General features: G+C 44.6%; 1 protein-coding gene across 1 annotated transcript in view; it reads right to left on the reverse strand.

Annotated features, from left to right (window-relative positions):
- Positions 1–27,329, reverse strand: part of prkd3 (protein kinase D3) — a 268,503-nt gene that overhangs the window by 66,418 nt on the left and 174,756 nt on the right. Inside the window, exons 5-10 of the mRNA XM_055639547.1 lie at positions 25,970–26,121; positions 17,873–17,941; positions 15,826–16,015; positions 13,378–13,455; positions 9,861–10,044; positions 6,291–6,414 (exon numbers count right to left, since the gene is read on the reverse strand). Of these exons, the coding sequence (XP_055495522.1) occupies positions 6,291–6,414; positions 9,861–10,044; positions 13,378–13,455; positions 15,826–16,015; positions 17,873–17,941; positions 25,970–26,121 (797 nt within the window). The remainder of the gene's footprint in view (positions 1–6,290; positions 6,415–9,860; positions 10,045–13,377; positions 13,456–15,825; positions 16,016–17,872; positions 17,942–25,969; positions 26,122–27,329) is intronic.

Consider the following 27,329-nt stretch of genomic DNA (forward strand, 5'->3'; position numbering starts at 1 on the left):
CAATAATAATGGAAAGCCACGCAGTAGACAATGAAAGTTGATGGCAAGCACCAAAGAGGGGTGCTGATCAAAAATGAGTTGAGGTGGCCACAGGGATTCAGAGCACAGAAATGGAAAATTTGTTTTTTAAAAATCAAACAGCTGGAAGAGGTCAACGGGTTGAGCAGCATCTGTGGAAGCAAAGAGATGGTCAAGTTTTAAGTCAAGACCTTGCATGAGGACTGAATGTAGAGGAAGGATGGATGGCCAGTGTATAGTGAGAGTGGGAGAGAGGGGTGAGATAGAGGATATCACATAGTCTGTGGGACGGGAAGATCACGGAGGGATAATATCATGGATAAATAGTGCCTAGTTGGGTGGGGGGATTTAATAGGAACCTGAGCAGCACCTTTTTTTTTACACAAAGAGTAGTGGGTGCATGGAACGAGCTGCCAGAGGAGGTAGTTGAGGCAGGTACTCTCACGGTTTAAGAAACATTTAGACAGGTACATGGATAGGACAGTTTTAGAGAGATATGGGCCAAATGCAGGCAGGTGGGATTAGTGTGGATGGGGCACGTTGGTCAGCATGGACAAGTAGGACTGAAGGGCCTGGTTCCACGCTGCATGACTCTATGGTGGGGAATGAGGGAGTGTTGCCACCGAGGCTGGTCGGTGATGGGTGGAACCAGATAAAGGAGGTGATTGATGGTGGGCAGATTTGATCAGGTAAGGGAGCATGATGACTCCAGGTAACAAGGGGAGGGATGGATTTGGGGTTACATATGTGGAAATGAACAAGATTTGAATAAGCATGTGGATATGCAGGCAATAGATGGATATGGTTTATGCACAGGGAGATAAGAGTTGTTCTTGGCCTCTTGTTCGGCAGGACATTGTGGGTCGAAGGGCCTGTTCTTATGCAGTTCTATGTTCTATATTCTGTGGTCTATTCTTTATTTACATTTGCAATCAAAAACGTAAACAGGAAATCAGAGGATGGTGTTACCCAAATTACACTTGGGTTTAAGTGTGTAAAATTTAGTACAGAATACCACTGTCTTTCCTTTCTACAGTGACACAAATGAACAAGGAAAACAGTAAAAAGATGTCTTTCTTTTTCGGCTGATATTTTTTCTCACTATCAATTACATATCATAAGTTATAGGAGAAATATGGTCTCCATTTATTGATTTATTACAAGTATAGTATGGTGCAACACAACTCTGGAAATAAACCGATTCACGAACTGGGTGATGGGTGTGGTAAGATATGAAGCAGGTATATCCCTACACAAGGGTTCATTTTTTCTCTCTTGTTTTCTTTTTCTTCTCTCTTTTCTTTTTCTTTTCTTTCTTTTTTTTTTTTTTTTTTTACAGTTTTATAGGTTTTTGTCTTTATTTTTCTAGAGGCTATCACTTGTTCACCCCTGGACTGCCCATCTGGTACTCTAGGGGTTTACACATCACTACTTCCTTCACTCTTTTCTTCTCTCACTATCTCTCTTTCTTGATCTACTTTTTTCTTGTTAAATTTAAAATAGAAGTTGTACACAAAATGTTTGTCATATGCCGCGGTTTATACTACTGTACACTGCTTCTAATGAAAATAAAACACATAAATAAATAAATAAATAAATAATTTTATGGGAGGAGAATTAGGCCATTTGACCCATCAGGTCTACTCTGCCATTGAATCATGGCTGATGTAACTTTCCCTCTCGACCCCATTCTCCTGCCTTCTCCTGATACCCCTGACGCCCGTACTGATCATCCCATACAAAACTCATTGTGGGATTAGTCAATGCGGCTAACCATGGCTTTTTACCTTTCTGCAAGTGTAGTTAATATTTAGGCCAGTTAGACAGGGTGGTGATGAGAGCATTTGGTGTGCCTGCCTTCATCTGTTGGGGCACGTTAGAACTGCAAATACGTTGGTGATGGCACACTTAGAGGATTGTGTACAGTTCTGGTCAGCAAATTAAAGGAAAGATGTGAGCAAGCTAGAGATGGTGCAAAAAAGATTTCGAAGGATGTTGCCAGGAATGGAATGCTTGAGTTATAAGGAGAGACTGGTTAGGTTAGGAGCATTTTCCCTGGAGCATAGGAGGCTGAGGGTATCCTTCCAGAAATATGTAAAATCACAAAGGACATAGATGGTGAATGGCAGTCTTTTTGCCAGGGTAGGGCGATCTAAAGCTAGGTTTAAGGTAAGATTTAAAGGGATCCTGAGAGAGATGTTTTCACACAGAGGAATAAGGCGTGTGTGTGGAACAAGCTGCCAGAGGAAGTGGTAGAGGCAGGTACAATTATGACATTTGAAATAAATGTGGATAGGTACATGGACATTCTAGATTTAGAGGGATCTGGGCCAATCACAGGGAAATTAATCTAGCCCCGGCAGGCACCTTGGTCGGTATGAACGAGTTGGGCAGAAGGGCCTGCATCCATGCTGTGCCTGAGACAAGTGTAAGGGGTCTATTTAAATAACATAGTTAATGTCTTTGAGGAAGACTGAACAGCCCTCGACAAATTATAAGTTTAGTTCAGTTTAGAGATACAGCGCAGAAACATGCCCTTCGGCTCACTGAGTCCTCGCAAACCACATTATCCACAAAAACACCAGGCGCAATTCACAATTTTTACCAAAGCCAATTAATCTACAAACCTGTATGTCTTTGGAGTGTGGGAGGAAACCGGAGCTCCTAGGGAAAGCCCATACGGTCACAGGGAAAACTACAAGCACCTTGCAGATAGCACACGTAGTCAGGGTGAAACCCAGGTCTCTGCGCCACTGTGACAAGTGTAAGGGGTCTATTTAAATATCACAGTTAATGCCTTTGGGAAAGACTAGAAAGGCTTCTACAAATTATGTCACATCATTCCAAACAAAATGGCAGGATAGGGGTTTTGCATAAGTTCAGGATGCACATACTTTCTTAATCTTGCAAAGAAAATGCATCGAATAAAAGAGGTGAAAAAGTTAACACTGCACATTGATCAAGTGACCAAAGTGAAACTCATTTCAAATTTGCAATTTTTTTCAGATGAAATTGTTTATCTAGGTGAAGGATGTCAGAGATAAGCCATGGAAAATAAAAGTCTGGAGGACATACAGTTGCAGATCAGACACATGAGAAACTTTTCTGTACCTCAACGGCAATAATAAGAATCTTTACATTTTTGTTTAGCATTTCCATTTTCTAATCAACAATTTTTAAAGGGCGTTAATTCCAATGCCAGCCCAAAATTACTATCTTCACTAATATTGGGATGAAAAATACACTCAAATAATAAAATATGTTATTTCTACCCCAACAGAATCACCCAAGTTAGGAATTTCCACTCCTTGGAGGACTGTTTGATTGATTGATTATTGATTGAAAGGCTTTGGCCCACTGAGTCACCTGTTCACACTAGTTCTTATCCCACTTTTGCATGCGCTCCCTACAAACCAGGGACAATTTAGAGGCCAATTAACCTACAAACCTGCACGTCTTTGGGATGTGGGAGGAAACCATGCGATCACATCCAAATTCCATGGACACAGAACCCAAGGTCAGGATAGAACCTGGGTCTCCGGCACGGTGAGGCAGCAGCTCTACAAGCTGTGTTCATTAACACATCGGTCCCACAGTTCAGAATTGGCGGCACAGTGGCACAGCGGTAGAGATGTTGCCGTACAGCACCAGAGAGCCTGGTTTGATCCTGACTACGGGTGCTGTCTGCACGGAATTTGTAGGTTCTCCCTGTGACCTCGTGGGTTTTCCCCGTGTGCTCCAGTTTCCTCCCACATTCCAAACATATACAGGTTTGTAGGTTAATTGGCTTCTGTAAATTGTAAATTGTCCCTGGTGTGTAGGATAGTGCTAGTGTACGGGGTGATCGCTGGTCGGGAAGGACGCGGTGGGCGGAAAGGCCTGTTTCCACACAGTAAGTCTAAAGCCTAATGTAAAATGAATCATGCTCGGCAAATGACATTGCTTATCCCCAGTTAAATACTTGATGCATTCATAGACCATTACGCCATCCTCTTTAACAATGTGTTAAAATAAGTAGACAGTACAAAATAATGCAAGCTTATAAAATGAATAGACAAGGAACTGCAGATGTTGGAATCTTGAGCAAAACATGAAGTGCTAAAGGAACTCAGTAGGTCAAGCAGCATCAGTGGAGGGAATGGACAGGCGACGGTTTGGGTCTTGACCTTTCTTCAGACTGATGCCAGATGAGGTTTCGGGTTGAGACTCTTGTTTAAACTGAAGAAGGTTTCCGACCACAAATGTCTCCTGTCCATTCCCACATTTCCTTCCTAGGTGTTTCCTGATCAGTTGAGTTGCCCCAACACTTCATGTTAGTCTAAAGAAGGGTCCTGACCTGAAACGTCACCTATCCATGTTCTCCAGAGATTCTGTCTGACCCGCTGAGTTACTCCAGCACTCTATATATCCTCCTGTTCTGTTTTAGTTTATAAAATGTTTGCTGACAATTTCTGGACCACTATTTTGATTTGTCCATTGGAGCATTGAGTGTTCAAAGCAAAGATTTGTTAAGTCAAGTCCTCAACAAAATAACAGAATTGCAGGAAATCCTAGAGGGAGATTAGGAATTATTTTAGATTTTGTTAAATTAAGTTTTTTTTCCTGAACACGAATATATGATAGATAGGCAACATGCAAAGAACATAGAATTCTTATTTTATATTTATTGGAGATACTTGTGGTGGAGAATGGAATTCAATACATTCTCTTCAAAACCAAGTGAGCATTTCACTATCTCTAGCCAAAAATTAAAGTCTTTACCCAATCTGCCCCAACAATAGACTTTAATTCCTAACCTCCTGTAGTACCATGATCTTTTCCCCAATTCTTCTATCTTGCCATTCTCTAGTTTTACTGAATGTAATACATTTTTCTTTCCGAAGTTAGGAATGAGATTCTGATTGCCCCAATTGTACCATCAGATCAACAACTAGAGAATGGTCCTGATTTACCAATGAAACTTTATACCATCAATGATACCATCTAACTCATTGGAGACCCCTGCATTATCTCAAATCGGACTTTACTGGACTTTATCTTGCATTAAACATTATTCCCTTCATCATGTATCTGTACAGTGAATTGTGAATTGCAGTCAAGACCATAGCACAAACCGATCTCCTTTCCATTGTCTCCATTTACACTTCACGCTGCCTCGGTAAGGCCACCAACATAATCAAGGACTAGTCTAACCCCGGTTACTCCCTCTTCACCCCTCCACATCAGGCAAGAGGTATAGAAGTATGAATACGCATACTTCCAGATTCAGGGACAGTTTCTTTCCAACTGTTATCAGGCAACTGAGCCATATTATCAAAAACTGGAGAGTGGTCCTGAGCTACTATCTACCTCATTGGAGACCCTCGGTCTATATTTAATCAGACTTTACCTTGTACTAAACGTTACTCCCTTTATCGTGTATTTATATACTGTGGATGGTTCGACTGTTATCATGTATAGTCTTTCCGCTGACTCGATAGTACGCAACAAAAGCTTTTCACTGTACCACGTGACAATAAACTAAACTAAAGTAAACTAATCTGAAATTTGTTGCTAGATAGGTAGTATTCATCCTACAATTTGCAAAACAGAAGTGATAGACTAATAGAAAAGAGACCAACTAAAACACATCTATTTTAGAACATAGAACAGTACAGCAATGGAATAGGCCCTTCGGCCCACAATGTCTGTGCCAAACATGATGCCAAAATAAACTTTTCCGTACTAAGAGTTACATGTAATTTTTATGAGTATTCTATTGCCAACTAGAGTTCCATTACTTTAATGACCAAACAATATTTTTACTTGCAACATGCAGTTCATTGCATTTTTTCCAACATTTTTTCTCTTGACAAACCAAACCACATAATATACTTTGGACCTTGCTAATCGACTTTTCAATGCGGACAAAAGGAAAAAGGTCTCATCAAATATTTGTTTGCCGTTACAGTTAAGAAGCTGATCCCCAGAGATATCGCGATTCAATTAGCACACAGAGTACTGGAGTAACTCAGCCGGCAGGCAGCATCTCTGGAGGACATGGAGAGATGACGTCTCAGGTTGCGACCTTTCCTTGGCCTTCTTGAGTCTGAAGAAGAGTCCCGACCCAAAACGTCGCCTATCCATGTCCTCCAGAGATGACGCCTGACTCACTGAGTTACTCCAGCACCCTGTGTTTCAAGCAAGATTCCAGCACCTACAGTTCCTTATGTCAGGATTCAATTACAAATTGGTTCTGGAACCACAAATCAGTTCAAAATAAATATACTTACTAGATTGTCTTTGCTGGAGTAGTGGACCATCCAACCTTCCCTCATCATTGTGCTACTCTTCCTTTTCGTGTGCTTAATCGACTGTACAACTCTCATGAGAGGAATATTGTTGCTTGTTGAAGGACTAGAACAAAATGTTCTAAGTTAGTGAACAAAAAAACTATACAGAATCCACATTGTGAATTGCGAATACAAGCCTATCAAAATGTATTTTTTGCTTTCCAAAGTTGCCGAACGCAAATCATTTTGACCAAATACAGTAACAAAACTGAGGAGCACCTAAAGATAGTATTTATAAATAAAAACTGCTTCAGTTAGCCATCAAACACAATGGAAAAGAAATAACCAGCAATGAGCTTGTAATAAAGCATTTCATTTCAAATTCATAAAAGTCAGGAATTGTCAGGATTATAACTCCAGAAAGAGTTTAATCTTTAAAGTTATGAACAGCATGCTGATTTAGATTAATAGGTAATTTAAATTTGGTGGCTTCAGAAGTAAAGATTAGTGTCACACAGTCACCAAGCATGGAAATCAGGCCCTTCGTTGTCACCTTCCCCTCAGACAATTATGAACATTTCCTTCATTACCATCTGCTTCGATCTGTCGTTTTCACACCTCACCCATGCATATCTCTAGTCTCCCTCTACCCTGACTCTCAGTCTGAAGAAGGGTCTTGACCTGAAATGTCACCGATTCCTTCTCTCCAGAGATGCTGCCTGTCCAGTTGAGTTACTCCAGTATTTTGTGTCTATCATTGGTGCACCGATCATTTACCAGGCTTTGGATAGAGTGGACATTTTTTTTTTTTTTTTTTTTTTTTATTTCAAAATAGACTTTATTCATTGATAAATATATACAATTCCTGAACCATTCAAACAAACAAAATTCATCCGACATTTTCGGAGACTATACAAGTTTTTTTTTTTTTTCAGTACATTTTTTTTTTTACATTTTTCAAATTTCACCAAACAGTCCCCCACCCGTGCCACTCTGTGGCCCCCTGGCGTGGGATACCTTCCCTTAATTTAATTTGAGGGGCGTCTCCACCATACCGTGCCCCCCATGTCCAGCAGCGGAAGGACCCTAGACTGTGGTCCTCCCCCACCGAGCCTTGGCGTTGGCTGCACCAAGCTTCAGCGAGTCCCTTAGCACGTACTCCTGCAGTCTGCAGTGGGCCAGTCGGCAACATTCCCTGACGGACATCTCGCTCTGCTGGGTGGTGAGCAACGCTCGGGCAGACCAAAGAGCGTCTTTGACCGAGTTGATGACCCTCCAGCAGCACTCGATGTCAGTCTCTGAATGTGTCCCTGGGAACAGTCCGTAGATCACAGAGTCCTCTGTGACGGAGCTGTTCGGGATAAATCGTTCCAGGGACCCTTGCATACCTCTCCAGACTCTTTTTGCAAACCCACACTCTGCAAAGAGGTGGGCAACCGTCTCCTCTCCACCGCAACCGTCCCGGGGGCAGCGTGAGCTGGTGGTGAGGTTCCGACGGTGCAGGAAGGATCTAACTGGGAGGGCTCCCCTCACCGCCAGCCAAGCCAGGTCTTGGTGCTTGTTGGTGAGTTCTGGCGATGAGGCATTTTGCCAGACAAGCTGGGCAGTCTGCTCTGGGAACCACGCCACCGGATCCATCGAGTCCTTTCCCTGCAGTGCCTGCAGGACATTCCGTGCTGACCACTGTCCGATGGACTTGTGGTCAAAGGTGTTGGTCCGGAAGAAGCTTTCCACAGACGACAGATGGGGCGCTCTCTAAAATGGGTTTTGGGGAGGGAATCCGAAATTGGATCAAACTGCTCTACACCAATATCAGTAGTGCAGTCCAAATCAATGGGTGGGAATCAGACAGTTTCCCTGTAAGGTCTGGAGTCAGGCAGGGTTGCCCTCTCTCTCCTGTCTTGTTTGTCTGCTGTATTGAACCTTTTGCCGAGTCCATCAGGAAGGATGCGAGCATAAGAGGAGTGACATTGCCAGGCAGTGGAGGCATTCAAGTAAAGACCTCCCTGTACATGGACGATGTCGCCGTCTTCTGCTCGGATCCAAGGTCGGTCCGCAGATTGATCAGCATCTGCGACCAGTTTGAGTCGGCCACGGGAGCCAGGGTGAACCGCAGGAAGAGCGAGGCCATGCTCTTTGGCAACTGGCCCGACCGATCTTCCATCCCCTTCACCATCAAGCCTGACTTCTTGAAGGTGCTGGGGATCTGGTTCGGGGGGGCTGAGGCGAGTAACAAGAATTGGCTGGAGCGGATAGCCAAGGTGGGGAGGAAGCTGGAGCTGTGGAGGCAACGCTCCCTCTCCATAACCGGGAAAAATTTGGTCATCAGGTGTGAGGTGCTCTCGGGTTTGCTGTACTTGGCACAAGTGTGGCCTGTCCCTCCCTCCTACGCCACGGGGATCACCCGGGCCGTCTTCCAGTTCATCTGGGGGTCGAGGATGGACCGGGTGCGACGGGTCACAATGTACAAGTCGGCAGACAACGGGGGTAAAAGCGTGCCCAACGTCGCCCTCACCCTGATGGCCACCTTTGTGTGTGGCTGCATCAGGCGGAGTGTAGAGCCAAGGCACGTGGGCACTAAGTGTCATTACCTGCTGAGGTTCTACCTGTCCCCGGTGTTGCGAAGGATGGGCCTGGCGCAGATGCCACGCAATGTGCCAGTCAGCTGGACATTGCCGCCCCATCTGTCGTCTGTGGAAAGCTTCTTCTGGATAGAGTGGACATGGAACGGATGATTCCAGCAGTGGGAGATTCTAGAACTAGAGTGCGTGGCCTCAAAATAAAAGGACGTACCTTTAGAATGGAGGTTATTTAGCCAGGGAGAGTAAATCTTTGGAATTCAGTACCACAGGCGTCTGTGGAAGTCATCATTGGGTAATTTTTAAAGCGGAGATTGGTATTTTCTTGATTAGTAAGGGCACGAAATGTTACGGGGAAAAGGCACGAGAATGGGGTTGAGAGGGAAAGATAGATCAGACATGATCAAATGGTGGAGCAGACTCGATTGGCTGAATGGTGTGTGTGTTTGTGAGTGTATGTGTGTGGGTGATTGTATGTGTGTGAGTGTGTGTGTATGAGTGTATGTGTGTGTGAGTGTGTGTGTGTATGTGTGTATGTATGTGTGTGTGTGTGTGAGTGTGTGTGCATGTGTGCGTGTGAGTGTGCATGTGTGTGAGTGAGTGAGTGAGTGAGTGAGTGAGTGAGTGAGTGAGTGTATGTGTGAGTGGTCTAAAGTGACTGAGCTGCCAGCCCAAGAATCCATTCGGCCCACAACACCATGCTAGCGCTCCAGAAAGCCCCCCCCCCCCCCATTGGCTAGCAATATTGTAATTGGTGGAGAGGTGGAATATTGTGTTGGGGGACCAACCCGACCCTCCCGTGTGAAGCTGGGACCCAATGGGTCCCACTTAGTCTAGTGGTCTAATATAATGGGAATATCAGATCCTATGATCCAAATGCACAGCAAAATTACAGGAAGAATCATGTTAAGACAAAATGCTGACCATCGCCATATGGGACAGATATCTTTCTCACATAGATAGTTATCAAAGCAGATTATGGAAAGACTACCTAATTGTTCGGACTGGCTCTTCATCTTTTTCTCCATCCAGATCTGAGGAATCCATGAAATACAACTTTTCTTCTGACGTTGAAGGCTCCTCTGTGTCGTCCAACAACCTGCTGCCTTCACTGTTCATGTCACTGCTGTCCACCTCCATGGGCAGATCGGAATCAGGACCAGGACTGGCTGGTTCTGCGAACAACAATCAAATCAATATGTAGAACACTGCAGCACGAACGGGTTAAGCACGATGCCTAGCTGAACTGAACCCATCTGCCTGCAAGTGATCTATATCCCTCTATTCCCTGCACTTCCATGTGCCTATCTAAAAGCTTCTTAAACACCACCATCATCTCTGCCTCCACCATCCCACCCTCAACCCTGACAATATGTTCCAGGCTCTCACTACCCTCTGTGTAAAAAGCTTTCCCCGCACATCTCCATTATATTTTCACCTTCTCACCTTATAGCTACAAAGAAACATAGAAAATAGGTGCAGGAGTAGGCACTTCGGCCCTTTGAGCCTGCACCGCCATTCAATATTATCATGGCTGATCATCCAACTCAGTATCCTGTGCCTGCCTTCTCTCCATACCCCCTGATCCCTTTAGCTACAAGGGCCACTAACTACGCCCTCTAGTGTTAGATAATTCCACCCTGGGTAAAGGGTTCTGATGCTCTATCCTACCTACGCCTCTCATAATTTTATATACTTCTATCAAGTCTCCACTCAATCTCTGACGTTCCAAAGAAAACAATCTAAGTTTATACGATCTCTCCCTGCAGCTCAAACCCTCTAATCTAGGCAGCATTCTGGTAAACCTCCTCCAAATCTTACACATCTTTCCTGTAATGGGGTGACCAGAACTGCACGCAATACTCCAAATAGTGCAAGCAATGCTTCAAATCTCACCACATAGGCCCTGAGTCGGGATATTGGCCAGAACAGTTAACTTGCCCGATTCAATTGAATTTTCCCAAAGGCATTACAATTTCATTCAGTGAATTCATGAACAGAGGTTATCAACCTGAGACACTTGTTGTTTTCATCATTGATGCTGCCCGACCTACTGAGTATTTAAGGAATTTTCGGTGTTTATCTCGGGATTTCATAGTTCCACGAAGACACAAGGAACTGCAGATGCAGATGAAGAAGGGTCCCAAACCAAAACATCACCTATCCATGTTCTCCAGTAATGCTGCCTGAACTGATGAGTTACTTCAGCACTTTGTGTCTATTTTTCATGGTTCCATGTTGGATTTATGCAACACTCAGTGCTCCTCCAATCTTACTTCATCTCACGCTATAAATTAATCTTTTGAATCCATTCCTCTGGCTTCACTATTTACACCTCTTCTCTCATCTCTTTCCCTCCCCTCCCCTCTGGTTTTGCTTTGAATTTAGTTTCTGGCTTTGTTGCTACTACTGACATACTCCTAATTTGAGAAGAATTGTATTGTTACTATTTGTACCCTTAATTTGAGAAGAATAGTTGAGGAGTGGGCAAGAGGACGTGCAAGCTGGGTCTCTGGACTAGAGCTGAAGATGAGAACATCTTATGTTGACTGCATGGGTTTTCTCTGACTGCTCGGGTTTCCTCACACATCCCAAAGTGGTGCATGTTTGTAGGTTAATTGGCCACTGTAAATTGTCCCTAATGTGTGGGTTAGTGGTAGTGTATTGGTTGATATCTGGTCGGCGTGCACTCGATGGGCCGAAGGGCCTATTTCCGCGCTGTATCTTTAAAATCTAAACTTCTCCCTGTAACCTCGTGGGCTTCTTCTTTTACTACTACAATAAAGAAACTATTAATCAAGAGACTGTGTTTGGAAGATTTATCTTTCAACAGCATTGAATTTCTCGTGGAGAGCTCGTTTCGATTATCTCCTGATCCCCTGTTTTCAATCAGAGTGACTAAAGGAAAATATCCTTGAAATAATATAGAAATCTGCCACTACACTAGATGCTAAACAAGTGTGGGTTTGCAGGTTAATTGGCCTCAGTAAATTGCTCCTCGTGTGCAGGGAGTGGGAAAGTGGAATAACATAGAACTTGTGTGAACGGGTGATCCATTGTCAGCATGGACTCAGTGGGCTGAAGGGCAAGCTTCCATGTAGTATCTCTAAAAATCATTCAATCCGTTAACTCTTTACTGATAGACACAAAGTGCTGAAGTGACAGCGGGTCAGGCAGCATCGCTGGAGAAAAAGGATAGATGATGTTTTGGGTCAGGACTTATCTTCAGACTGAAGGTAGGCAGTGGATTGGGGGATGGTGTGAAGAGATGGAGGTCAGAAAAGACCAGGACCACATCAGACTGGTCACAACTGCCTTAGACAGGGGATGAAGACAGACGCAAAATTCTGGAATCACTCAGCGGGACTTGCAGCATCTCTGGAGAGGAATGGGTGACATATAATCAATATGTGCAGGAGTAGGCCATTCGGCCCTTCGAGCCAGCACCGCCATTCAATGCGATCATGGCTGATCATCCACAATCAGTAACCTGTTCCTGCCTTCTCCCCATATCCCCTGATTCCGCTAACCCTAAAAGCTCTATCTAACTCTCTTTTGAATGCATCCGGTGAATCGGCCTCCACTGTCTTCTGTGGCAGAGAATTCCACAAATTTACAACTCTCTGTATGACAAGTTTTTCCTCATCTCAGTTCTAAATGGCCTAACCTTTATTCTTAAACTGTGGCCCCTGGTTCTGGACTCCCCCAACATCTGGAACATGTTTCCTGCATCTAGCGTGTCCAATCCCTTAATAATTTTATATGTTTCTATAAGATCCCTTCTCAACCTTCTAAATTCCAGTGAATACAAGCCCAGTCGCTCCATGCTATCATCATATGACAGCCCCGCCATCCCGGGAATTAACCATGTGAACCTATGCTGCACTCGCTCAATATTAAGAATGTCCTTCCTCAAATTAGGAGACGAAAACTGCACACAATGCTCCAGATACGGTCTCACCAGGGTCCTGTACAACTGCGGAAGGACCTCTTTGTTCCTCTACTCCTCTCGTTATGAAGGGCAACATGCCCATTAACTTTCTTCACTGCCTGCTGTACCTGCATGCTTACTTTCAGTGACTGATCTACAAGGACACCCAGGTCTCGTTGTACTTCCCCTTTTCCTAATCTGACACCATTCAGATAATAATCTGCCTTCCCGTTCTTGCCACCAAAGTGGATAATCTCATATTTATCCACATTATACTGCATCTGCCATGCATCTGACCACTCACTCAACCTATCCAAGTCATCCTGCATCTTCATAGCATCCTCTTCACAGTTCACACTGCCACCCAGCTTTGTGTCATCTGCAAATTTGACGTTTCAGGTTGAGACCCTTCTTCAGAAAGTGGGTGCCCTGGTAGCCCCTTTATTAGCTAGGTAAGATGGAGAGCTCTCCACAGGTCCTAGCTGCTCTGCTGACTAATTCCTGCACAATTGGCTATTATTGTTACATTGAATACCTACACAGGATAACTCATGATTGATTTTTGAGCACTTCTTACCTCCATTAAACACAACTTCACCAAGACAGTCCCTGGGTACTTTGGATGCACATCGCTTGTGGCAATTAAACTTGCAATCTGTAAAGTCAAGTGAAATTTTCAATGAATTGCAGAAGTACTTCAGCCGTATCAACATATACAATGAGGAGCGGGAGTAGACCACTTGGCTCCTTGAGTCTCTGCCATTCAATAGGATCGTGGTTGATCTGATTGTGACCTTAACTTCACATTTTCACCTTCCACTGGTCGACTTTAATTTCCTTGTTTTGCAAGAATCTATCTACTTCAAAAACATTTGAAGACTCTGCCTCCCATCAGGATCTTACGTTTCAATCAATGATATACACATTTGAATACGAGTCTAGCATGTCCAACTTTTCCTTTAAACACAAACAATCTCTGTACTGTTTTCAACACATTTACAACCTTCCTCAAATAACGTTTAAGGTTTATTATTGTCATGTGTACAGAGACCCAGGTTCGATCGCGACTACGAGTGCTGTCTGCCTGTGGCCATGCAGGTTCTCCCCGTCACCATGCAGGTTTTTTCTGGGTGCTCTGGTTTCCTCCCACATTCCAGAGACGTACAGGTTTGTACATTAATTGGCTTCTGTAAAATTGTAAATTGTCCCTGGTGTGTAGGAAAGTGCTAGTATACGGGATAATCACTGGTCGACACGGACTTGGTGGGCTGAAGGGCCTGTTTCCATGCTGTATCTCTAAAGTCTAAAGGTAGGTAAATCTTTCAAGAGCTTTGAAAGACTTGCTATAGGTAGTCCAAGTTTAGGTTTATGGGACAAAGAGCTCTTCATTTAATGCCAGGTCTGAAGTGCTGATCTTCAAACACCCTATTCCTCAAATTAACAAGGCAATGCCATCATTGACATCTACCAAGAGATGCATCTTTAGTTTAGAGATATAGCATGGAATCAGGCACTTCATCACACGGAGGCCACTCTGACCACCTGTTCACACACTAGTTCCATGCACTCCCTGCACACCAGGGTCCATTTACAGAAGACCAATTAACCTGGGCACTACAGCCAGACCCAGGGCAAGCGAGCTGACCTGGGCACTACAGCCAGACCCAGGACAAGCAAGCTGACCTGGGAACTGTAACTAGTCCCGGGCTGCTAGATTCTAGGAGCTGTCGGCCTCCAACTGGAATCAACCTTGAGGGCTCCGATAGCAGCGCCTGTGGACTTACCATCATGGCTGACTTTGGAGGCTGTGGTGGCGTTGTGGCTGCGACTCGAATTCGGAGGCTTCTGTTTTGCTGCAACATGTTTTCACAAAACATGGGGAGGGATTGTCCCCCACGTCTCAAAACATGGAGGGGGGGGGGGCTTGGGGGGGAGGGGGGTGGGGGGGAGACCAGCCCCCTGCCCCCCCAAGGATTTCCGCCCATGGGTCATGGTTACCAGGGTTTCACCGCAAACAGTTAGCATTGGAGTCCCCTTTATGCTTTGATGAACAGGTTTACAAGGAAACTGGCCTCAGAGAGCTTGCGCAAACACAAGGTTGTCTGCATTCTGCAGCTCACTGTTAAAGTTGGAGTGACCTTGGTTCTGAAATGTATTGCCTTGGTTAAATGGTTTCCCATTCACCCTGAAGATTAACTCCATATTCTGTTTATTGAGTCAAAGTGCAGCTTTGCAGAGAGAGTAATTGATTAAAAAAACGTTGATGTAATGATACAGGACTCTTGACATGGCCTTCATTCAGACTGGATCCGTTAATGGGTTCTGACTGATGCACATTACAAATAGAGCATAAACTCACCACATTTGTACTCAGTTACCCTAGCAATAATCAATAATATCCCGAGGTATACCTAATTTATTGTACGTGCATAATCTTTTCCAAATAATTCACCAGAACAGACAAATCCCAATTTCAGAGTACATCGTTTAGAGAAAGTGCTGTATTTTTGCCAAACATTGACAATTTTGCATTTTACCCACTTTCACGTGGCTACTTTACTCATATATTTTACAGGGTAAAACATTTGGATTAAAAAAGTTCAGAATTAACATGAAACATACTGTGCATGAGAGGATAGGTCGGGTAAACGCACAGAATCTCAGTAGGGGAATCGAGAACCAAAGGACATAGGTTTAAGGTGAGTGGGGGAGATTTAATAGGAAATTGAGGGGTAACTTTGTTTATGCAAAGGGTGGTGGGTGCATGAAACGAACAGCCGGAGGAGGTAGTTGAGGCAGATACTATCGTAGTATTTAAGAAACATTTAGACAGGTACGTGTATAGGATAGGTTTAGAGGGATATGGGCCAAACGTAGGCAGGTGGGACTAGTGTAGATGGGACTGTAGTTGGTCGGAGTGGGCAAGTTAAATGATTAAATATTGCACTGAATTACTTCAACTGTAATGAGACGGAAGAAGGTTCGCTACAAGTGATGTTACTTGTGCAAGTACGATGGCCCTTACCTCTACATTGCATTCCTTGTCGAAATAGGCCTTTCAGTAGCCGCTTGCAATACTGACAAATGGTGGGGCGTGTGTAGGAGTGTATGACAAAGGTGTGCGGTACTTTTACCCTTCCCAGCACCATCTTCTCCATCCATATTGGGCGCCCACTCCATGATGGGATTCTCTTGCTGGTCTCCTGGTGGCAACGCTGCAATGCCAATCACAAGCAACAGCTTCACACTCTGACGCCCAGCAGTCATTTCCAGGAAGCACAGTGCATCTTAAACTCCAACAGATTAATCAGCGAAAAAAAGACACAAAGTGCTGAGGTAACTCAGCAAGTCCGGCAGAATCCATAGAGGAAAAATAGGTGACATTTTGGGTCAGGACCCTTCTTCAGTCCCCTCATCTTTTTACTCCCACTTCCCTGTGTCCCACCTGGACTGGCACCCCTTTTGTTGCCTTTCCCTCTCCCCTATCCTGCTTTGTTCCTTCCTCAGGTTTCACGATTTTCATTTATTTTATCCTTATCTCATACCTGTTGTCTTTTCATCTCTGAACTTTGACCACATCTATCTGCCTATCGAAAACCCTCCTCGCCTGTATCCACCTATCATTTTTGTAGGGGACCCCATAGCAGAAGCGTCACGTCATGGGGCTGGAAACTGGAAGTACCATGAGCTAATTCTGCTACCACCATCATCTATCATGACAAGTGATGGCTTCCACTGATTGTCACCGGAAGCTTACATCCTTTTCAAGACGGACGATGACAGAAAGGTCAACATTTGCAACAAGATGGATATGAAAAGAAGAAGAAGAACTAGTGTAGGAAGGAAGAGCAGGTGTTGCCAGTCTGAAGAAGGGTTCTGACCCAAAACGTCAACAATACATTTTCTCCAGACCAATCTGAAGAAGGGTTCCAACCTGAAACGTCACCCATTCCTTTTCTCCAGAGATGGTGCCTGACCCGCTGAGTTACTCCACCATTTTGTGTCTATATTCGGCTCCATCTATCACTTGCCAGGCTTTGCCTTGCCCCACCTATCTTCCAGCTTTCTTCCCCACCCCCCACACACATTTAGTCTGAAGGTCCTGACTTGAAACGTAACCTATCCATGTTCTCCTGAGATGCTGCCTGAACTACTGAGTTACTCTAGCACTTTGTATCTTATTTTGTAAACCAGCATCTGCACTTCCTTGTACCTCTAGATGAATTAGCTATCTTGGCACATCAGAGCTGTGAAAGCTAACTATGTTCCTTTTCAATACAAGCCCACCACAAATTTTCCAGTTCCAGAGCCTTGCCGTATTATTCGTATTGCCGAACCAACAGAGGTCATGACTTTGGGGGGGGGCTGAGATACCGACCCGCAAATTTGGCTGCAGAAGTTGGTTGGGGTAACGGATTTGCCGGCTCCAGCTGGGCTGGAGTTCCAGTGAAACCCCACCGCATTCGGCAAATTTGACCTGTTTATCGGTGTGGAAGTCCCGATCAGGTCGAGATCAGCCGCCTCATCCGGCCAAGAGCCATATTTTTTCCTGGGGGCGTCCGGAGGGGGGGGGGGGGGGGATTTAAAAGGAGGCTGGGCGGGGCGGGGTGAGGCGGTGGCACAGACCACCAGTTCAGTTGCTGGTAAATCAGTGGTGGACTTGTGCTATTAAGTGCATAATATAAATTTGTGGTACCAAGTCCACAGCCAGAACATAGCTTCCTGAAAGAGGCAGGGGGATAGGAAGTGTAAAAAGCCATTCGGCATGTTTTCCTTCGTAGGCCGGGCCATTGATTATCAGAGAGACACAAGGAACTGAAGATGCTGGAATCCCTGAGAAAAACACAAAGTGTTGGTGGAACTCAGTGAGACAGGCTGCATCTGGGAAGGGAATGGATAGGTGACATTTGGGATTGGGATCCTTCTTCAGGTTGTTCCGTCCTGGATACAAAAGTGGGATAATGCAGAACTAGCGTGAAAGGGTGATGAAGGGTCAATGCGAAAGCTATTAGCCAAAGAGACTGTTTCTATGTTGTATCTCCAAACTAAACTAATCACTCCAACGCACTTACCTTGATTAAGCGTACTTCATCACTCTTTGGCTGGCTCCCGGAATGGAGTCCCAGTGAGGATGAAGAGACCTATATCAGAAGAAGAAAAATAAATAAACTCAATTCACAAATCAAGCTTTACATTCCATTCCTCCTCTCCCCTCATTATGCGACACTCTTTTGTCTGCTTTTCACCTCCAGTCTTTGTCATTTACTTTGTCCACCCATCTTCCAATCAAAACCCACCTCACCTGTGTCCATCTATCACTTGGAGACACAAGGAACTGCAGGTGCTGTAATCTTGAGCAAAACACAAAGTGTTGGAGGAGCTCAGTGGGTCAGGCAGCATCTTGGTTTATTTAGTTTAATTTAGTTTAGTGATACAGCGTAGAAACAGGCCCTTCGGCCACCGAGTCCATGCTGGCCAGCAATCCCCACACACTAGCATTATCCTACACACCAGGGACCATTTACAATTTTATTAAGTCAATGTAACTACAAACCAGTACGTCTTTGAAACTGGAGCACCAACAGAAAACCCACGCAGGTCACGGGGAGAACATACACACTCCGTATTGACAGCACCCATAGCCAGGATCGAACCCTGGTCTCTGATGCTATAAGACAGCAACTCTACCGCTGTGCCACTGTGCTGCCTGTGGAGGGAAAGGCTGATGGCTCTGTTGATGGGTTCCAACACAAAAATATTTCCACCAATGCTGCCTGGCCCACAAAGTTACTCCAGCACCTTGTGTTTTCCATTTGCCAGGCTTTGTCCCGTCCCCGCTTCCCTTTTCCAGTTTCTACCCCCTGGTCTGAAGAAAGGTTCCGACCCGAAACATTGATTATTCACTCTCGCCACAGCTGCTTCCTGTCCCACTGAGTTCCTTCAGCACGTTGCGTTGCGTTCAAGATTACAGCTTTGGCAGTTCCTCATGATTCCATTCACAAATCGCCTCAAGAGTTTCCTTTCCCTTTCTTTACCCCGCTCCCCCCCTCCCCCTCTCTCTCTTTAGGGCCTGTCCCACGAGCATGCGACCTGCATGCGGCAAGCACGACCAAACCAGAAGCGGGGGCCACGCGGAGGTCGAGTGAGTGACGTGAAGTTCGAGCAAAGTCCGCGGGAAGTTCGCGCGTGACGTACGGCGTCAAGACGCTGCGTATGCCCGTTGAGGTGGTGCGTACGGTGTCGAGGTGGCTGCGGGCCGGCAGGCCGTTGCCGCACGGAATTTTGGAACACGGTTAGTTTTTCGGAGTCCCGCGCGATGTCGGGACCAGCTCCGAACAACTCCATACGGCTCCGGTGATTGAAGTGGGACCGGCCCCACGAGGCCGTATGGCTCAAGCGACCACGTCAGGTCGCGCTTGCCGCACGTAGTCGCATGCTCGTGGGACAGGCCCTTTTCTCTCTCTCTCCCTCCCTCTTTCTCACTGTCTCCACCAGAAAAAGTATAACCAAAGACTAGCCACAAAGCAAATCAAGGCAGCAAGTCCAAATCACCACATGGGGATCACCAAGATCGATCTCCTCAAAAGCACAAGTTTTCAAACAGGAGATAAATCTCCATGGAAATACTGTTTGTCTGTCATATCACTGGGATTCCATGAGTTGATTGAATGAAATAATAACCCTGGTAGACAGCCAGAACCTTTTTCTACATGGTGAAAATGTCAAACACAAGAGGCATAGCTTTTAGGTGAAAGGAGTCAAGTTTAAGGGGAATGAGCAGGGCAAGTATTTTCATACAGAGGGTGGTGAGCGCATGGAACGCTCTGCCGGGGGTGATGGTGGAGGCAGATATGATAGTGGCATTCAGAGGCTTTTGGATAGGCCCAAGGATATGTAGGGAATAGAGGGAGTTGAGTTATGTGCAGGCAGGCGAGTTGGTCTTGGTCTCATGTTCAGCACAGATATTGTGGGCCGAATGGCCTGATCCCATGCTGCACTGTTTTATGTTGTATGCTAAAAATCAAACAGAAGCACAGCAATGCATGTTTGAAATATTGTCCTTCAAATGTTTTGGGAATCTACAACCAAATTTATAAACTTTGATTGAAAGAAGCGGACAGTATCCAAAATGGATATGAACAAATTTGAAACAGTTGTGAGTTTCCTTTGCTTTCACAGGGAATTCCAGTTGGTAAATCCACTTCCAAGCATTTTGTCTCCGCTGTTGTTGAGGTGGAGACAAGATGATTTTGTTGCCTTTCATCGTCATTTGATTTTGATGCCCACCCCTATACTTCAAGCACAATCTCCATCTCACCGCACTTGCGACGTTTCAAAGCATAGGCCGCTGCTCCACCTCTGACGATCTCGAGAACGTGTTTGCATCTAAATCTGGATGATTTCTCCCTTCAAATGGCATTGGTATCAGGCTCCACCTCCTCACAACAAGCTTCACCATCACTCCAAAATCCATGAGGAGTCCTTTCCTATCTATTGTCCAAATGTCTTTTAAATGTTGTTATTGTATCTGCCTCAACTACCTTCTCTAGCAGTTCGCTCCATATAACCTCTCACTGGCAGAAAAAGATGCCCCTCAGGTTCCTATTAAATTTTTCCCCTCTCACCTAAAACCCATATCCTCTGGTTCTGGGTAAAAAAAAAACTGTGCATTCACCCAATCTATTTCCTTCATGATCTTATACATCTCCATCAGATCATCCCTCATTCTTCTTTGCTCCAAAGAATATAGTTCTAGCCTGCCTCCCTATATCGTAGGTCCACAAGTCCTGGCAACATCCTCATAAATCTTCTCTGTATGTTTTACAGCTTAACAACAACAAACCAAACACAACATTTCAAATGCTGCCTCACCAACATCTTGCATAATTGTAAAATAACATCCCAACTTCTATACTCAAAACCTTTAAACTCTTGACCATCAGAAGCAGTCCTATCAGATGCACCAAAAACCTCCATCCAGTATGACACCTCCTAAAGGGCCTGTCCCACTTGGACGAACTAATCCACGAGTTTAGAAGACCCTAGACGAGTTGAAAAAAATGTCAAGGTCGTGTTGACTTGCCAAAGTAAAATCCCTCCTACGACCTCCTACGACTATATCTACGACCTTCTACAACTATGTCTACGAACCCGTTGACCTCAGTCTTCCATACCTTAGACCAACTAACGACTAGCTACGAGTGGATAAAGTGGTCACATGGATCAAAAGCCAGGGAGTACAAATGCGTCATGGATTTTGGACAGTGAGGGGGCCTGTCTGATTTTTTTGCTGGGGCCAGAGAAGGCTTATCCCCTCGACCTCCGACTAGACCTCGGTACCTACTGACCATCTGAGGGACGGGATTACCAGCTCAGGCGGGGCGAGCCCATTCCTAAAAACTACGTAACTTAAAATGAACCCGACCGAGCCAGTGTAGGGAGGCCAGAATTACAATGTGTCGAAAAAGGTTTCAGCATTTTGAAGAACGAGCAACACCAGAGCGCGTTACGTAATCCAGCCTTTAATAAAGGCATGGATTTGTCTCAAAATGCTGCCGCTCGAGAATGGGCTTCACCTTCGCCAGCTTCCTTAGGTGAAAGAAGCTGGACTTAACCACCGCGCATATTTGGCGATCTAATTTAAAGTCACTGAGACCAACTACGACTAGCTACGAGTGGAAAGTGGTCACATGATAAAATGATGTCATGTTTGCATTTTTTTCTCGGGCCAGTTACCGACCTATGACTACCTACGACCATCTACGATTACCATCACGACCTACTACGACCTACCGACGACCTACCGACGACCTACCTACAAGTAAAAGTTACTCGACCGCAACCTACTTGAGGCCCTACCGGACACCACGAGCCTACGAAGACCTCCTACGACCTTGTGGCGACTATGCTGCGAGTATGTCATGGGCAAACTCGGCAGAGGTCGCCAATTAGGTTGTGAAAGTTGGAGAGGGGCTTTACTTTCCATTCCATCACTGAACATAGATCACCTTTTGATGCGCTCTTTGTAAGGCATCTTAAGTGTCCCAGCTCACATTGACAAAAAGCTGCCTAATCCTTTATTTTTCAACCATCAATGTGCTTGGTTCTGGTCGGCTCATTTATAGGAAGGGTGTGGAGGCTTTGGAGAGGGTGTAGAAGAGATTTTAGCGTGGATGGGGTGCCTTGGCCGGCATGGGCAAGTTGGGCTGAAGGACCCTTTCCCATACTGTATGACTCTATGAATCAAAACCAGCAAAAATAAAGTCGACCACATGGTAAGTTGAATAACTTGCATTGATTTCACCTTCCAACCTACTTTTATTTTTAGAAAGACGATATCCACAAGTGTACAATTTCAACCTCCTACTGGACAATGAGGTGATTTTCAATACCTCCTCAGAGACAGTGTGGAAACAGGCCCTTCGGCCCAACATGTCCACAGTGACCAACATGTCCCACCTGCCTATGTTTGGCAGTTATCCCTTTAAACCTATCCTATCCATGTACTTGTCCAATTGTTTCTTAAGCGTTGTGCTAGTACCTGTCTCAACTACCTCCTCCGGCAGCTCGTTCCAAACACCCACCACCCTTTGTGTGAAAAAGTTACCCCTCAGGTTCCTATTAAATCTTTCCCTCCTCACCTTAAACCTATGTCCTCTGGTTCTCGATTCCTCTACTATGGACAAAAAACCCGATCTATTCCTCTCATGATTTTGTACATCTCTACAAGATCACCCCTCATCTTCCTGCGCTCCAAGGAAAATAGTCCTAGCCTGCTCAAGCTCTCCCTATAGTTCAAGCCCTCCGGTCCTAGCAACATCGTCGTAAATCCTCTCTGCACCCTTTCCAGCTTGACAATATCATTCCAAGAACATAGTGCCCAGAACTGAATGCAATACTCTAAATGCGGCCTCATCAACATCTTATATAACTGCAACAGGATCACCCAACTTCTATACTTCATTAAGTTCACTTGCTGACTTTTACCCACACGATCAGTCCATGAAATACTTAGAAAACTCAAACTGCAATGAAGATTGAGAAGATCATCATCTCCAGTTGCATCTTAAAACAGATTTCTGGATCCAATCCAACCACAATGAGATGTGAATTTGAAATGAGTTAAAAATGATGCCAATCTTGGTAAGCATTCCACTCTCCATAATAAAAAGATTAGATGGTAAACATTTATTTTGAGAAAAAGCATACATTAAAGAGTTAGATCATGATAATGATGAGATTTTAGTTCAGGAAACCAAATCTTCAATGTTAAGTTTTTTCAGGAAAACTAACCCAGTACTGTGAAATCTCTCAAGTTTATTTGATTACAGGTTCAAACAAGCTGCACTAATCTTCAGAGGGATTTTTTCTGGAATATTGCATCAAGTTCAATGACACGCAATCTTTGAATAGATTTTAAAATGATAAACAAATTAGATCTAATTTCAATGAGGCATAAGATGGTTTTAAGATCAAGGGCTCTCGAATAGACTAAGAAATCCAAGCTATATGTTTTTATGAAAAAAGGACATAAAAATCATTTTATGCCTTTGAAATACTGCAAGTTTTGCATAATGCAGATATAATTAAATGAATCAAGCTGAACTGTGACCAAAGAATAAAGATTGGTGATGCAGGTTAAATAAGACATAAGCAAGCATGGAGAACAATATATAGAACATCGAACAGTACAACACAGGATCAGGCCCCTTAGCCCACAATATCTGTGCTGAACATGATGCCAAGACAAACTCTTATCAACCTGCACATCATCTACATCCCTCCATGTGCCTATCCAAACTTCTTAAATGCCACTATCGTACCTGCCTCCTCCACTAATCGGCAGTGTGTTCCAGGCCCTCTGTGTAAAAAACATTCCCCACACATCTCCTCTAAACTTCTCCCCTCTCACCTAAAAGTATTTGATATTTCCATCCTGAGAAATAGGTCTGCCCCTCATCATTTTATGTACTTCCATCAAAGAACATAGAAAATAGGTGCAGGAGGATGCCATTCGGCCCTTCGAGCCAGCACCGCCATTCATTGTGATCATGGCTGATCGTCCCCCAATCAATAACCCGTGCCTGCCTTCTCCCCATATCCCTCGACTCCACTAGCCCCTAGAGCTCTATCTAACTGTCTCTTAAATCCAAACAGTGACTTGGCCTCCACTGCCCCCTGTGGCAGGGAATTCCACAAATTCACAACTCTCTGGGTGAAAAAGTTTTTTCTCACCTCAGTCTTAAATGGCTTCCCCTTCATTCTAAGACTGTGGCCCCTGGTTCTGGACTCGCCCAACATTGGGAACATTTTTCCTGCATTTAGCTTGTCCAGTCCTTTTATAATTTTATATGTTTCTATAAGAGCCCCCTCATCCTTCCAAACTCCCGTGAATACAAGCCTAGTATTTTCAATCTTTCCTCATATGACAGTCCCGCCATCCCAGGGATCAATCTCGTGAACCTACTGCCTCAATCACACGGATGTCCTTCCTCAAATTAGGAGACCAAAACTGTACACAATACTCCAGATGTGGTCTTACCAGAGCCCTATACAACTGCAGAAGAACCTCTTTACTCCTATAGTGAAATCTTCTTGTTATGAAGGCCAATATTCCATTAGCTTTCTTCACTGCCTGCTGTACCTGCACACCAACTTTCAGTGACTTTTGTACGAGGACACCCAGGTCTCTCTCTCCCTAACCCCATGAAGATAATAATCTTCCCCCTTGTTTTTGCCGCCAAAGTGGATAACCTCACATTTATCTATATTATACTGCATCTGCCATGCATCTGCCCACTCACTTGACTTGACTTGACTTGACTGACTCAACCTGTCCAGGTCACCCTGCAACCTCCTAACATCCTCTTCACAGTTCACACTGCCACCTAGCTTTGTGTCATTCGCAAACTTACTAGTGTTGCTCCTAATTCCCACTTCCAAATCATTCATATATATGGTAAACAGTTGCGGCCTTTCAGCACTCCACTCACCACTGCTAGTCTCCTCTCAACCTCCGGCATTCCAGTGGAAACAATCCATGGCACACAATGCTTACAGTGCACCTGACTGATTGAATTGATTGAAAGATACAGCATAGAAACAGGCTCTTCAGCCCACCAAGTCCAAGCTGACCACCGATCACCCATTCACACTAGTTCTATGTTATCCCACTTTCACATCGACTCCCTACACACTAGGGTAAATTTACAGAGGCCAATTGATCTACAAACCCGCATGTTTTAGGGATGTGGGAGAGAACCGGAGCACCTGGAGGAAACCCACATGGTCACTGGGAGAACGTGCAAACTCCAAACAGACAGCACCCGGGGTCAGGATCAAATCTGGGTCTCTGGCGCTGTGAGGCAGCAGCTCAACCAGTGTACCCAGCAGAAGCTAAAGTGGGATTAGATCAACTATTTTACACCCTTTTTTATTGACTTTGCCTTCACTATAACTAATTTTGAAATGGTACCACTAAATAGACAGCCAGTTTAATTAGGCAACCAAATATCAAGAGCAAAATTTTCCTCAAGTTTTGAAGGAATCAGGGCAGAATCTCCAGAAGGATAGATTGCCTAAAGTCTGAGGAAGATGCATGTTTAATTGATCAATGGAGCTAGTCTTTATATTGCTTTCAAACCTGCGTAATGCAAGTCTCCTGAGTAGGAAGAAATATTTAGAGTTAGTGCTGGACTAATTGATGGCAATTATGCTGCAATTGTGAAAGGGAAGATATTAGTTTAGTTTAGTGATACAGGCACAGTGGCAAAGAGGTAGAGTTGTTGCCTTACACCTCCGGCTCAATCTGTCAACAGGTGTTGTCTGTACTGAGTTTGTACATTCTCCCTGTGACCACGTGGGTTTACTCCGGGTGCTCGGGTTTCTTCCCACATTCAAAAAACGCGTGGTTTTGTAGGTTAATTGGCCTCTGTGTGTGGGGAGTGGATGCGGAACTGGGATAACATAAAACTAGCGTGAAAGGGTGATTGTTGGTCGACGTATACTCGGGTGGCCTGTTTCCACGCTGTATCTCTAAAACTGTGGTTATGTATACCTCTATAAGAGCATTGTTTCTTGTGTCTCCAAGCAATTCCTGTCTCACATATTTTACTTCCACATATGAAGAATTTGATCACCCATTCTCTGCACCACTCGATCTTACTCACCTCCTCCGAGACTGTTCCTGAGTAGTCTAATGGTGCGGGTCTTGGGAGTGAGAGGCCGGGCAGGGAAACGTTGGACAGACGCCTTTTTCTCACACCGCTGCAGTTGTTTGGAATTTTGAAGGCACATCGTTTGTGATAATTCAGACCACAACCTGTTTAGGATTATAATGGTGAACAAAAGAAAACTGGTCAGTTCATCCATGACGAAATTCATAGATTTAGCTGAGGCAATCTCAAGAGATCTCATACATTGAGATTGCCTCAGCTCAGACCTCAACACCAAAGGGTACCAACCCAAAACGTCACCTATTCCTTTTCTCCAGAGATGCTACCTGCCCCGCTGAGTTACTCCAGCATTTGTGTCTATCTTCGATAAAAGATTGCGTCAGCAAGTGTTTTTTATGCTTGAAGGTTTGGTGGCATGCTGGTGCTCAAGGGAAGCGAACATTGCTGGAAGAGTCAAACATCAGGAGGGGTTTCTTTTGCCAGAGGATGGTGAATCTGTGGAATTAATTGCCACGGATGGTAGTAGAGGCCAAGTCATTGGATATTTTCAAAGCAGAGATTGATTGGTTCTTAATTGGTAAATGTGTCAAAGGTTCCTGGGAGAAGGCAGGAGAATGGGGTTGAGGGGGAAACATAGATCAGCCATGACTGATTGGCAGAAACTGAACCCTATGTCTCAGTTTCCCAGCTTGATTGGAAGCACAATAAAAGCATTGGATCTGCAATCATCTTGGAAGCAGACTCACCTGGTTTTTGAATCGGAGCCAATTACTCTCCAAATTCAGATGTATTTTAAAGGTGTACAGATGGTTCAACAGATTATCTGGAAAATCTTCAACCATTGCATAGAATGTATTAAAAATGAGCTGTCAGGATCAACCCAACAGATGAGCAGAGATCCTTTGGGGCTAACTTCATTGAAATCTGGGTTTAGAAACACATTGCCGCCCAACACACAGTGTGCCAACCGCTCCTCACCGTCCACAGTCAGAAACTCTATTCTAGTAGGGTCCCGACCTGAAACATCGTCTGTCCGTTTCACCTGCCTGACCCGCTGAGTTCCTCCAGCAGTTTGCTTTTTTATAGAATGCCACAGAAAACGATGAATGCTCGAACTCCCCAGAACCAGATTTTATTTTGGCCCATTCTTTAATTGATGCCTTTTATATTGTACATAATATTGCTGTTGTTATAAAAAAAAAGAGTAACTCAGCGGGTCAGGCAGTATCTCTGAGGAACATGGATAGGTGATGTTTCGGGACGGGACCCTTCTGCAAACTCAAATCTTCTTCAAACTCAGACCTGACTCGAAAGGCCATCTATCCATGTTCTTCAGATATGTTGCCTGACCTGC

Source organism: Leucoraja erinacea, chromosome 8, assembly GCF_028641065.1.
Source record: "Leucoraja erinacea ecotype New England chromosome 8, Leri_hhj_1, whole genome shotgun sequence".
Classification (NCBI taxonomy): domain Eukaryota; kingdom Metazoa; phylum Chordata; class Chondrichthyes; order Rajiformes; family Rajidae; genus Leucoraja; species Leucoraja erinaceus.